The sequence below is a fragment of the Oxyura jamaicensis genome, chromosome 8 (genome assembly GCF_011077185.1).
Source record: "Oxyura jamaicensis isolate SHBP4307 breed ruddy duck chromosome 8, BPBGC_Ojam_1.0, whole genome shotgun sequence".
NCBI classification, from domain to species: Eukaryota; Metazoa; Chordata; class Aves; order Anseriformes; family Anatidae; genus Oxyura; species Oxyura jamaicensis.
Genome location: NC_048900.1, coordinates 30089642 through 30101510, shown reverse-complemented (window position 1 = coordinate 30101510; position 11869 = coordinate 30089642). Strand labels below are relative to the sequence as shown.

Here is an 11869-nt window from a genome sequence, read left to right as displayed (position 1 = left end):
ACCACTGAAAGACAAGACGTTAGCAGAGGTACAACTACTTTCCCTGGACATGCATCCTCTTTGGCACTTCAGTTTCTATACCCATTTTGCTTTCTACTTGTACCAAAACCAGCTCAGCTGTACCAACCTGACCTTGCTGGTGATTCTCAAAATGCAGCGTGGTAACAACTGAACTGTCACAGAACCCACTCAAAGACCCTATTTCGCCCATTAAGAAACGTCATCACCGGTACAGGAGGTATTTGAAGAGCTCATTAACTTCCCCACCGTGGCCATGTCTGACCGCTGCAGTACCATTAGGAAAGCACTGGGTATGTTGTTCCTCTCATCCTTCCTCTTACAGAGGAGTCTTCTGTCAGCTCTTGAAATATAATAAAGACAAGGACTTAAGCATCGGGTATGTTTACTCGGTTTTATTAGACAAAACAAAAAGAAAAGTAGGATGTGTCTTAATACTTCATCTCAAGAACCTGGCGATCACAGAAAAATAAGAATAGTGTTTACAAAAGTTACAAAGGCTGCGCTGCATTCTGAATTACAGGAAATGTGATTAATTGACAAGGAGGCTTTTTAAAAATGCAATAACAGATTTTCAGCTGTTTATGAAATAATGATTTTCCATGTATAAGCATTCGCAAAATCAGCACAGTATTGTAATTAAGGCACTTTGGATACATAACATTCACTTCCACGTATGAAAACAATTTCAGAGAAACCACAGGAAATTGCTACTGGTAGATAGTGACGGTGTGCCCAGTACTGGCCATCAGAGCACCAGGTTTGTCAGTGAGTGAAGCTAGCACTGAATTTTTTTACCCTGAAATTGACATTGAAAACTCGTTCAAGGAAATTTACTTCTAAAGAGCTCAAGGAAGAATTCCGTGGTTTAAACATTGTTAAAATTAATTTTAAAAGTTAAACAATTTAAAACAGAAGTCCACGGTGAAATCTGCATGAAGTTCACATTAAGTGTTAGTGCACGTAGCTGCATCAAAAGAGAAGCGGTCGCTTTCTTCATTCAGTATCTACCTGCCATTTCATGAGGTACCCACCAACCACAGTAATATCCAAAGTAAATACAGTACAACAGCATCATTTGTCAGAGCAACCCCTCCCTAACCACGTACTACTGCTTCTAGTCCTCCTTTTCCCTTCAGATTGTCACACGCTCGCTGCCTGTAGCTGCCACACACACCGCTAACAGATGTAGAACAGATTCCTCAACAACTGTTCTCTAACGTAGAGACAAATTCACGTCAGCTGGTTTTTACTCCACGCTCTCAAAAGCAGAATTTCGGTGGTAACTGAATAGTTCTGTAGTTCTATCGCAGCCGTCGGTCCATAAATTCTGAGGAGTGAAAATACTCAGGAACCCACTGCAAGCGCAGGTATTTTAACAGGAGTTCAGTGGAATGATTCGCAGTGACTTCAGGTTTGTGTAGGACAGGCACTTCATTTGGGTATTACTGTCATCGTTTCACTTCACCGACTTGAATGAAAAATGCCGCGATTTAGGGGAAAAAAGCGACTCCTTCAAAAATGAAAGCAGGACCTCTACGTAGAAACTATGTTTGTTCTCAACGACTCAGCTCATAACTAGAGCCAATAGTTTCCCCAACAGTACTTTACAGATCAGTAGGACACAGATTTCACTTAAGTCAGGAAGAAGAAACTGGCGGACAACTTGTTTGCACCCAGCATCCTTACAGGCATGTTCCTGCTTCATCTGTGAGGAAGCATTAACATTCAGAAGAAAAAAAACAAAACCTTGTCCTCTGATATTAACTCTTCTTTTACAAGAATGACAGCTTAAGGCACACTTCAGTATAACCTAGAGCTATGCAGCATTCCTCAGCACTGAAGAGTTGACCTTATACCCTCCTGAAGCTTGCATTTAAAGCATGTAATTAACAGCTTTCTATCTAATCAAATAGAATTATTTACCTTCCTGAAACACGACACTCCACATTCCTGCTGAGTGATAGATACTACTTACTTGGTCCCCAGAATGACTTCTATACTGGTTTTGTTTTTTGTTTTCCTAGGGCCCTGAGCATGAACAAAAGACCAAGTATCAGAGTGCGCACGTAACATTCGTTAATCTGTTAAGCTTTGCTCTGTGCAGCAATCCACAGGACTCCGTTTTGCAGTACGCCAGTAATGAGGGAGTTTGGAGAGCAGCCTAAGCAGTTCCATACAATTTAGGAGGCAGAAGCCATGGCATCAGTGAAGCCGCCACATCTCGTAGGGTTGATTCTGTTGCCTCTTTGCACAAGGTCCCTTACAGTTAGTGCTGGGTGACAGCAGTCAGCTGAGAGCTAACACGGATTATAAAACACTCACTTGCGATCTGCTAATCTAAAGAACTCGACAGTAAAACATACCCCACGTGGGAATTCAGTTTCTTACTTCACAGAACAGGAATCTCCTTACGTCCATTTTCCTACGGAATAATAAACTAACGTGTCTCTGCTTTCATCCCTTGGTAGACTACTGAGAAGTCTTCCGGAGTCAGGGTTGTATCAGAATGCATTTGTATAAAGTTACGTGCTTCCAGAATGCAAAGGACTCAGCAAGACAAAATAGTAACAATCTCACTTATAAATGTAAACTTTATGTGAATGTTGAGTAAGATAATGCCATCAGAAAAATATAGTTTTAATATAATGATCTTCTCTTACAGACAAGAAAAGTAGTTCGAGTAAGTATGTTTTAAAAGCAACGAGAACCTTCGAGAGAAGTAATGTCAGCTCTGAGCATTAACATACGTTAGATTATTCCCAGAATACATCTACAGTCATTAAGTTGAAGAGGGACAAATCAAGGGTATCTTTAGAGGAAGAAAAAAAGTAGTTTATAAATGAACACCATAAATGGCAGGGAGGATTTTTAACCATTTTTTTCTTTTCTTTTTTTTTTCCATTAGGCAATAAAAGAGTTTGCATAACTTGTGTTTGTTTTTTTGGTATCAGGAAAACCAACTAGAATAACAATTACTCAAATGGAGAGCAAGTACTCATTTATCCATAATCAAAGCAGAAAGGCAATCAAGTTGAACAACAGTAAGTACGATCATCTTTCTATTGACCTATCTGGACTACGTGGTTAAAAATAACAAACCACAGACCTGCTGACCAACATCTCATACAACGATCTCTGGTTAGCGCAGAAATTAATGCATATATACTGACAAAATGAGTAAAACAGTTTGTTTTGCAAACTTCTTTGTGGACAAATTTGCAAGGGTGATGCCAACATTTACTGAACACGTTAAGAGCTGTCACAAAGGCCCTTCCCCCTTGGCTGACACATTGTAAAAAGCATGTTATGATCTGATAATGAAAAACGAGGTTAGATGCATATGCACACACACGTCTGCCTCGGCGCGCACACGTACGTGTGTTGCAGTACATACACAGATACACGCACAGAGGCCACACGCGGTGATGTACGCTGCAAAACGTTACCAGCGTCGGGGTGAGGTCCTACCACTGCTCCCAGCTGAAGTCATCTCCTCTACCAAACACAAGAAAAAAGCCTAAGATAGTGAGGAAAATGACTGCATTGCCAGCCAGCACCAGGCCACAGGCTCCCCATTTGATCTGAAAAGCAAGGAAATGAAACAATCAAAGCAGTTCTTACAGGACAGGTACAGGCCAGTTAATTACGTGCATTAGATAAACTAAATGAAATACTACAGAAAGGTGCTAAAAGCATGAAGAGAAAAAAAAAAAAAACTATAAATACTTCAATTTATGCTACTAATTACTTAATTAGCAACTACTCATTATTAACGTAAGACTTTAACAGACAGACTAGTAGTGCCATTCTAGACCAAAACTAGACCAGTAGTGCCATTCTAGTCACTAAAACATTCCTAAGTCATGGAAAAACCCAGCTAGATTAGTGTTCTCTTTAAAGTGTTATGTACAGCAACAAAGGACAGGCTTTCCATTAAATGCCAGGAGCAAGCACGGAAAACAGCACAGGGCCTTAGAGGGAAACAGCTTTCTGCAACCAACAACATTTACTCTTAAATTTAAATTTACATTTATTCTTAAAAGATACAGCTCTGAATTAGGCTTCCCCCTCGTGGTCACTTCTGGTTCTGCCTGTTGTCAGGTCCACAACTGAACAAAAACGTAGCGTTGGGAAATTGTGCGTTAAAAATAAATTAAAACGAAGCAGACAGAGCTTCAGGCAAACTGAAAAACCGAAGGGGGGGAAAAAACACACACAAATACAAGAATCTCATTAGGCAGTTTGGGAGACAGGACAGAAGAGTTCTTTGCCTTGGAAATAAAGGTGACCAAAATCTCACCACTGAAGAGCAGTTCATAAAGCAAAGCAAAGAAGTTAGCAGAATTTCCTCAGACTTTGAGAGGACAAAGCGTGAGCTTGAGAAATGCTCCGAAAACCAGGAGGGCAGTTCTGGCAGTCTGGCCTTTTATCTTATAACTGATAATGTGCTGCAGTCAGCAGGTTTTCAGCATCCTAGATGGACAAAGCAGACATTCCGAGATAAAAAGAAGGAAGGGGGTGTAAGAAGCACTGGAAAAGCTGATGACAGAGAAAGGCATGAGATGAAGGAGGAGGCAATATCTTGCAGTGGACCACAGCAAAGCTAGAAGAAAACATCTAAAAACGTTTTAGTCATGTACGTCATTTGTTCAGGTCAAAAAGCTGCACAGACACAGGTTGCAGCAGAGTGATAGTTTTCATGAAAACCTAGAAACATCACCACGAAGAAATTATTGTAGGGATTTACCAACAAAAGCGGCTCACCTGGCTTCGAAAGAAACAAGGGCACACTTCAGGATTATACTCAATAACTGGTTTCTTACAAGATAAGTAGCCGAACTCACCGCTTCGACCCGTGCCAGGATTATGGGAAACCCGAAGGCGGAGACGACAATTCCAGTGGTGAAGAAATACGCCAGCTCCCTGCAGGCACTGCTGGCCGCGTCGCTGTCGTCACTCACTCTTTTCGCGATGAAGTGGGGAATGGGGCAGATGAAGTAAAAAATTAAGACAAACATAGGCCAGTACACGCTGGGGAGGAGGGAGAAGAAGAGATCCGTTGTCAGTTTAGGTGCGTGCTTTAATGGGAAGTACGTTGTGTTTAGAACAAGTGACGGCAGTAGCTGCCGCCCGACTTTGTGGTTGGGAAAATTGTTTTTAAAAAAGCGATTTAAGCAAAAACTTTTGTCAGAAGGGCCCCCCACCTGCCCTGCCCTCACGCAGGGCAAGAGCCTCCCCGTCACGCCCTAAAACTCACTTATGTGTGTTTGCACCACCTCAGTGACTCAGCTCGGGCCACCACCTCAGGGAAAACACAGTCCCAGAGGAGACGCAGGACGGGACGCAGCAGCAGCTTTCCCAAACCTGAGGGATTTTAGCCCAAAACCGAGCCAGCCGCGAAGTCACACCCTGGTACACGCACCCCGCGAGTGCTCCCACTGGCTCCACATGGGCTGTGAGAAGCCCAGAGGGGGGTGTCTAAATAATTATAATAATAATAATGAGGCCGTGAGGGAAGGAGCGGCTCACCCGTAGTACTCCAGGGCGCAGCCCAGCATGAGGAAGGTCAGCCCGATGGCTCCGCTGAACGACAGCCCCACGAGAGCTGCAAGGGCACAAGGCGGCGGTTAGTTACGGTTGGTTACGGTTAGTTACGGTTAATTACCGGCGGTTACGGGGAGAGGGGCCCCGCCGCTCCCTCAGGGGTGCTGGGGAGGGGGGGCCCGGTACCTTTGATGCCCGCCATGTTCCCGGCCGGCGCCCAGCTCCGCGGCCCCGCTGAGGTGGCGCCCGCCACTTCCGCCTGCCGGCGCCCCGCCCGTCCCCGGCACGTCAGCGGCCGCCTTAAAGGGCCGGCGGCGACCCGGAGGAGATCCCCGCGCTACGCCGGCCCGGCTCGGGAAAGGAGCTGCGGGCCCTTTAAGGGGCGGGAGGCGGGAAGGGGCGGCCCGCGAGCTGCCCGTCGCCATGGTAACGGGGCGGTGCTGCGCCAGCTCCTGTCAGGCGCTGAGGCGGCTGAGGCGCAGCGCGGTGTGTGTGAGGTGCCCAGGCACGGCTCAAGCACACAAGCACCGCTTCACGCAGCCCCCTCCAAAACCCCTTTTCTCGCCCCAAACTGGGCCCGGCTACCTGCTTGTCTCTTTGTGCGTCCCCCAGCAGCCTCCACCCGTGACAGGAGCCCCCAGCTCACTCCCAGTTCTGCCACGACGGGCACGTCGCTTTTAGGGCAGGCTTCTTCAAGCATTAAGGGTTTTGGCACCCCATCATACGAAGGTGAAGCTTTGGCACAAAAGCCACCTTTCTGAAGTAACCATTTTTGCAAAGCCCTTACGACCCGCCTCCCATGTGAGATTTTCTTTAGATAGCCCCATCTTGGGCTATCACCTCATTCCTTAACTGGTCTGCTACAGACAAGTTATTTCCAAAAAAATAAAACCCAGGAAATTTAATACAAATTTACATCTTGGTACAGCTCCTGCTAACATAAACAGATTTGGGACCTTCAATATACTCAGATTTTTTGCTTATCCAGCACTTACAGAGAAGTTACCCTGAGCTGTGTTGGAAGCAGGACGGCCGAATTCCCCGCCCACAAGCACAAAACATACTGGAATGTTAATTTGAGCTTTTAATGTATATACAAATGTTTTAGACCAGTCACAATTTCATTGAGTATATACTGTATTTACAAAAATTACAATAATTTAGTCAAACGGTAAACCTGAACATTGATAACCTCTGTCACTACCAGATATGACAAGAATTTTTTTTTAGTTAATTATCTTGATATACATACGTCCTAATACTTTCATGCATCCATAAAAACATCAGGGATGAAGTAATCAAAGTTTAAGTGGGGTAAGTTTTCTTTTGGTAGATAAAGTTTAATGATGGATTTGGACTTGGTGAACATGAGTATTCAGAGTTGTTTGCCATGACAAACTTGATACAAAGCTAATGTAGTTCTCATTATTAAAAAAAAAGTACATTATAGTAATGAGATTCTTTTTATTATATAGGCATAGGTCACAATATCTACAAATGTGAATGAGAAACAAACCAACAAATCACAGGAACATAATTCACATTCCAGATATCTCTTTAAATAAGACAAGCACATACTGGATCAAAACATTAATAAATAACATCCAGTTTGTTACTAGTATCTTAAGGTCCTTTATATAAAAGGAGACCTATGTGTTGGTTTCACATTTTCAATTAATGGTAGTAAATAATGGACCGATACAACAAAAGGATGACTTTTATACAGAAAGCAATGTACTTTGACACACTGTCTTTGCAGTAAAAGTTTTGCCACTTGAAAATTTAAGTGCAACAACAAGTGGATTGTCTTTAAAAACCACCAGCTTTAAAGACTCACATCAGATGGCAACCTGTTCCTCAAGCAGTAAATACAAATGATTTCCTGCCTATCTTCTCAATATTCCTGCCTTCTCAAAGCTCAAATACAGATACAATTTGTTGGTAAATGAACTGCTAGCTTTCGTGATTCTAGAAAAGGAGAAAGTCAGATTTGGGGTGAGGAGCATAATTTGCTTTTTTTAACCAGGAAAGATGCTTCAGCAAGATATTTCATTGTGATATTATTGCTTTGGTCCAAAACAAACTTCTAACATAATCAATTTGCATTGTATGTACCTCAAAAATCAGACCTGGCCCACAGCTGTGTACATGACAGCTTGTACACCGCGGTCTGAAAGTGAAATTGCAATGGGTTGCATTCTGCCAAGAGCCTTTGCCAAATGGTCTGGGGCTGATAAATGCACAGAGGTGATGCAAGTGGGCTGGAGAAAATCTTCTGAATGATCAGGAGGGGAAGTGTTACCTATAGTCTAGGAAGTTTCTAAAACTTTTCAGCAGAGTTTTAGCTTGTTGATATTTATTTTGTTTGATGCTTTCAACCTACTGATGAGAACTTCATGGGAAATACGGTGCTCATTCTTCCCTTTTTACAACTGTGGAACCACCCTTCCCCCCAGTTCATTATTCCCCCAGAACTGCTGTTTAACAAGCCAACGAGGTGCAGTTTAACATCAATTACTTGTTGTTTGCTTTAAAGACACTTGCTGAGGAGTTTGTTCCATACGTTTCACTGCTGGACTGTGAGGTGAAGTACAGTATTAATGCGTAAAGCAGCAGTAAGCTGCCACACTGATCAACCCAGGCTTCGGCTTTGTCTCTGCTCAGACATACTATACTACACGAGCAATTAAGCAGCAAATGGTGACTCTTAGAAATGTGCCTAAACCACATCTGAGCACTTACATTTGATAAAGGTTGATCCAAACCTAGGAAGAAAGTACATCGAAGTCTGGGCTTCACCACCAGTTATAGAACTCAAGTGAAGTGTTGCCATCTCACATTTTGCACACACACAAAAAAGTAGGAAATTCACCAGATACAGTGTGTCAGAGACAGAACAATTCCACCTTTTCCCAGAATGTGTTCTCTCTCACCCCACCAGAACCCAAAGGGGGAAAAAAAAAAGTTACAAGTAACTGTAGCCCCTTGGCTCCCATATGGCAAGCCAGGTGGCTAGAGTTCCTTTGAGCTCAGGATTCTTGAAACAAGTATAAGGAAACCTTTCTCTTATTCTTCATGATAAGTATTAGGCTCTTAGTTTTCTGAAACTGCTGAATTTCCAGCCAGAGTTTGGTTGATCTGTGACATTTGTGACAAGAGACTATACAAGCAGTAGCACAGGTCTGTAGTGGAGACCGAGAACGTATCTAATACAAGGGTTTTTGTCCTTGGTTTTCAAATTCTGACCAGGCATCATTTAGCTCCATAAATATCATCTTTGCATATTGTTCATATGGCTGCCCAGTGGCCTAGAACAAAAACAGAAACAGAGATATCACATTTACCAGGTAAAACTACCAGAAGCAGACCTCTGTGCCGTTAGATTCTCAAGCAGCTATCGTTCACTTTCCATAAATTGTTTTCATTTTTTCTTTGACAAGAAAAAACTACAGCTGAGGGCTGCTTGCCTTGTTTATAGCTTAAAAAGTTTCTTAGCTCTCCAGCTCTTTTGCTCCTCAGAGCTGATAGCCCCCCCCAGATGTGACAGAGTAAAGCAATGCAGTCCCAAGAGGGGTAAAAAGCTTTAATCTAAGCTTTGCAAGAGGCATTTTACCTGCACTGAAGGGGGAGAGCAGCCACTTGACACAATTCCTTGATAAAAGCAGTATCCCTGCCACCCTCTCTGCACAGACCAGGGACCGGACACAATTGCAGTTCTCACCTTTAAATCTTGAAAAAATCTTGAACTAGAATGTTTACAAACCTGTTTGTACCAATTAATTATTCAACCACATTTAACACTTTATAATTAACCTTATTTTTTGAGGACGGTGACCATTTCTGAACAGTGGGAACTAGGCAAATCTTACCTTGTCGGGATGAACGACAAGCACTGCCCGCCGATAGACCTTCTTCACTTGCTCTGGCGTTACCAGATCTGCCATACTGACAGGCTTCCACTTGGTTTCCCCTGCCCACAAGACAGTGTGCATTGTGGACAGCAGCGCTCGTATATTTCTCTCCTTCCCTTCAATCCATTCCAGGACCTGAAGAGAAGAACATAAATCTCAATTTATGCCTTACATTAGATATTCCAGTAGGAAAAAGCTTTCCACATTTGAAAAGCAATGACTCCAAGGAGCATCTCATATCTCTTCCTAAGCTTTGAAAGCCTTTGGGAGATATTTGTTGAGGATAGTTGTCAATCTGTTCTTTAATTTTTATGTCACCACTTGAAAGCTAAGACACACCTAGACCAACACCTCTGCCAAAATTACTGAGCTGGTCCACTGCTAAGAACACTTCCAAACGATCATTAGATGGAACAGTCAGAAGTAAATGAAATGTTTAACTGTGTAGCTCTTCGGCAAGCTTAATTGCATACTTAAAAATAAACTTGACTGGAACTCTGCTGTGGATACACATCTTTAGAAGACTTTACTCTAGACATGCACAAAAGACCATGCTGAAAATTGGCTTCATTGCAAACCCTTTTAAACTCTATGTCAGAAGCCTCAAATTCTCTCCACGTGCCCTTTCTTTTTTTTAAATCTGTAACCCAGCAGTCAAATAAAGCACTTCCCCAGATGACATAGTCCCCCTTAGTGGTTGCCATTTTAGCCCACAGTCGCAGAAAGGGAGGAGGACAGCGATGCAAACATGAAAACCAAACTGTAAATAGATTCTGAGGCTTAAGAAGTGATTCAACAAAATAAAATGCATCAGAGCAAAGTGAATGGTGTTGGGAATGGAGAATCATGCTTCAGTAAGTCTGCAGTTTGCTGAGGGGAAAACATTGCAGACATTAAGTGGTACCACACGAATAGCTGAAGCTGTATAGCTCATGAATTGAGAGAAGTGTGCCCAGCTGATGGCCTGACTGCTGTCCAGCTCATTTACAAGTGGCTGATGGTAATGTCCAGCATGGCTGCTGGCACACACTTTCCAAATGTTAAAGACTTTCCAAAAGGTTAAAGAAAAAATAATAATACCCACTCATTCTGATTTTCTGGTTTCTAGAAGTTTGCTTGGCTTTTGCTTTGGGCTTTCACTCTCAGTTCTGTATCTTTCTGTAATTATAATTTGTGGCTTTATATTCCCAATGCAGAGTGGGACAGAATTAATTTCCTTCCCTTCATAATAGACCTGCAGTTTGGCAATTTATTCTGGAGAAATGAGAGAATTCCGAAGTAGACAAGATTAATGAGACCAAGGTTTAGTTCAATCAGCTGTGCCTGCTAATCAGAGCTGCAGTAATGTGGAAGACCAGCAGCCATGAACCGAGCAAGCCACTGTTGTTTGCCACCGTCTCGTTTAGGACAGAAATGCATCCTTGGAGTTTTAATTGCATTCCAAAGGATATTCACCTCGCCAGGAAAGGTGTGAAAATGTATTTTATGAACAAACAGCAGGACGCTCTCACGTTCTGCCTCAAGGCAGTCTCATTATGAGGCAAGGTCCCTCATTTGGCCAAAAGCTGGGTTTGGCAGAAGGACAGGCGGAGACCTTAGCTTCTTACAAACAAGCCAGAGGAACAAGCAGAAACTTCAGAACAGAGGGTGTTATTTTTAGAAAAAAACTCGCTCCTTTCTCTAGGTGGCATCTCTCATTCTGATGAGAAAGGGGAGATTCTTTAAGATATTCTCCAATACCTGCAGTATCCGACTGCTTCCTGATCACATTGCTGCCTGGGATGCGAACGGGAAGCACAGCGGTTCATGACACTACCAAGTTCAGACACCTACCTTATGGAAAACAAGGATGAGAGATACCACGTGTGCTTGCGATCCAGCAATGCCGTGGAGGATGCGCACTAGATTAAGTGCTAAATCAGGAGCACAGCTTCTGGCACTAGCTGATCTTTCCATTTGCTCAGCTGCCCCTCACATGCAGTAAGGCCAGTGACTGACTGCCCCCCTCCACCTTTCTGGAGCGGTGTTTAAGCAGCCTCCAGCATGATGAGAGTGAAAGACAAATTGAATGACTAAAAGCATAAACAAGAATGTTGCTTACTTTTAGTTTTTCAGGGTCCATTTCCTTAGCCATTTCTTCCTTTCTCATCTCAGCTATTGTTTTGGGCCCCTTCTTGTCCTTGTGGGCATTAAAACCTTGACCAGATAATAGATCTTCGAAATCTGCAGACACTTTTGGTTTTGAATCTTGAAAAGCAAGAAGTTGTTCTCACAATGCAGGTTTATTTAACACAGCTTTTCCACCCAAGTCACCCCCCACACACTCTACCAGTCTCAGAGTGCTGATGAATATATGTAGGTTCTCACAAAAGAGGTATAAGCTAATGCTACTT

The 11869-nt window shown here is 43.0% G+C and overlaps 2 protein-coding genes across 3 annotated transcripts in view; both read right to left on the bottom strand.

Annotated features, from left to right (window-relative positions):
* Nucleotides 1-398: 398 nt before the first annotated feature.
* On the bottom strand, nucleotides 399-5896 carry LEPROT. The gene is made up of 4 exons (XM_035333824.1): nucleotides 5752-5896; nucleotides 5551-5626; nucleotides 4866-5052; nucleotides 399-3602 (listed from the first exon to the last, which is right to left on the bottom strand). The coding sequence occupies exons 1-4, from the start codon at nucleotides 5765-5767 to the stop codon at nucleotides 3486-3488; spliced, it is 396 nt and encodes a 131-aa protein (XP_035189715.1). The 5' UTR covers nucleotides 5768-5896; the 3' UTR covers nucleotides 399-3485.
* Nucleotides 5897-6636: 740 nt separating this feature from the next.
* DNAJC6 (DnaJ heat shock protein family (Hsp40) member C6) overlaps nucleotides 6637-11869 on the bottom strand; it is a 35951-nt gene continuing 30718 nt past the window's right edge. For both annotated transcript variants that reach the window (XM_035333800.1, XM_035333801.1), the window contains exons 17-19: nucleotides 11578-11723; nucleotides 9435-9611; nucleotides 6637-8873 (exon numbers count right to left, since the gene is read on the bottom strand). In XM_035333800.1, the coding sequence (XP_035189691.1) occupies nucleotides 8772-8873; nucleotides 9435-9611; nucleotides 11578-11723 (425 nt within the window). In that variant the 3' untranslated portion in view covers nucleotides 6637-8771. The remainder of the gene's footprint in view (nucleotides 8874-9434; nucleotides 9612-11577; nucleotides 11724-11869) is intronic.

Bases quoted from the DNA above. Each gene is read 5' to 3' on its own strand.
- LEPROT (XM_035333824.1), bottom strand. The intron at 5,053-5,550 runs GTGAGCCGCTCC...CCTCCTCCCCAG, and splicing joins TGCGCCCTGGAGTACTACGG to CGTGTACTGGCCTATGTTTG. The intron at 3,603-4,865 runs GTGAGTTCGGCT...CTTGCTTTTCAG, and splicing joins TCCTGGCACGGGTCGAAGCG to ATCAAATGGGGAGCCTGTGG.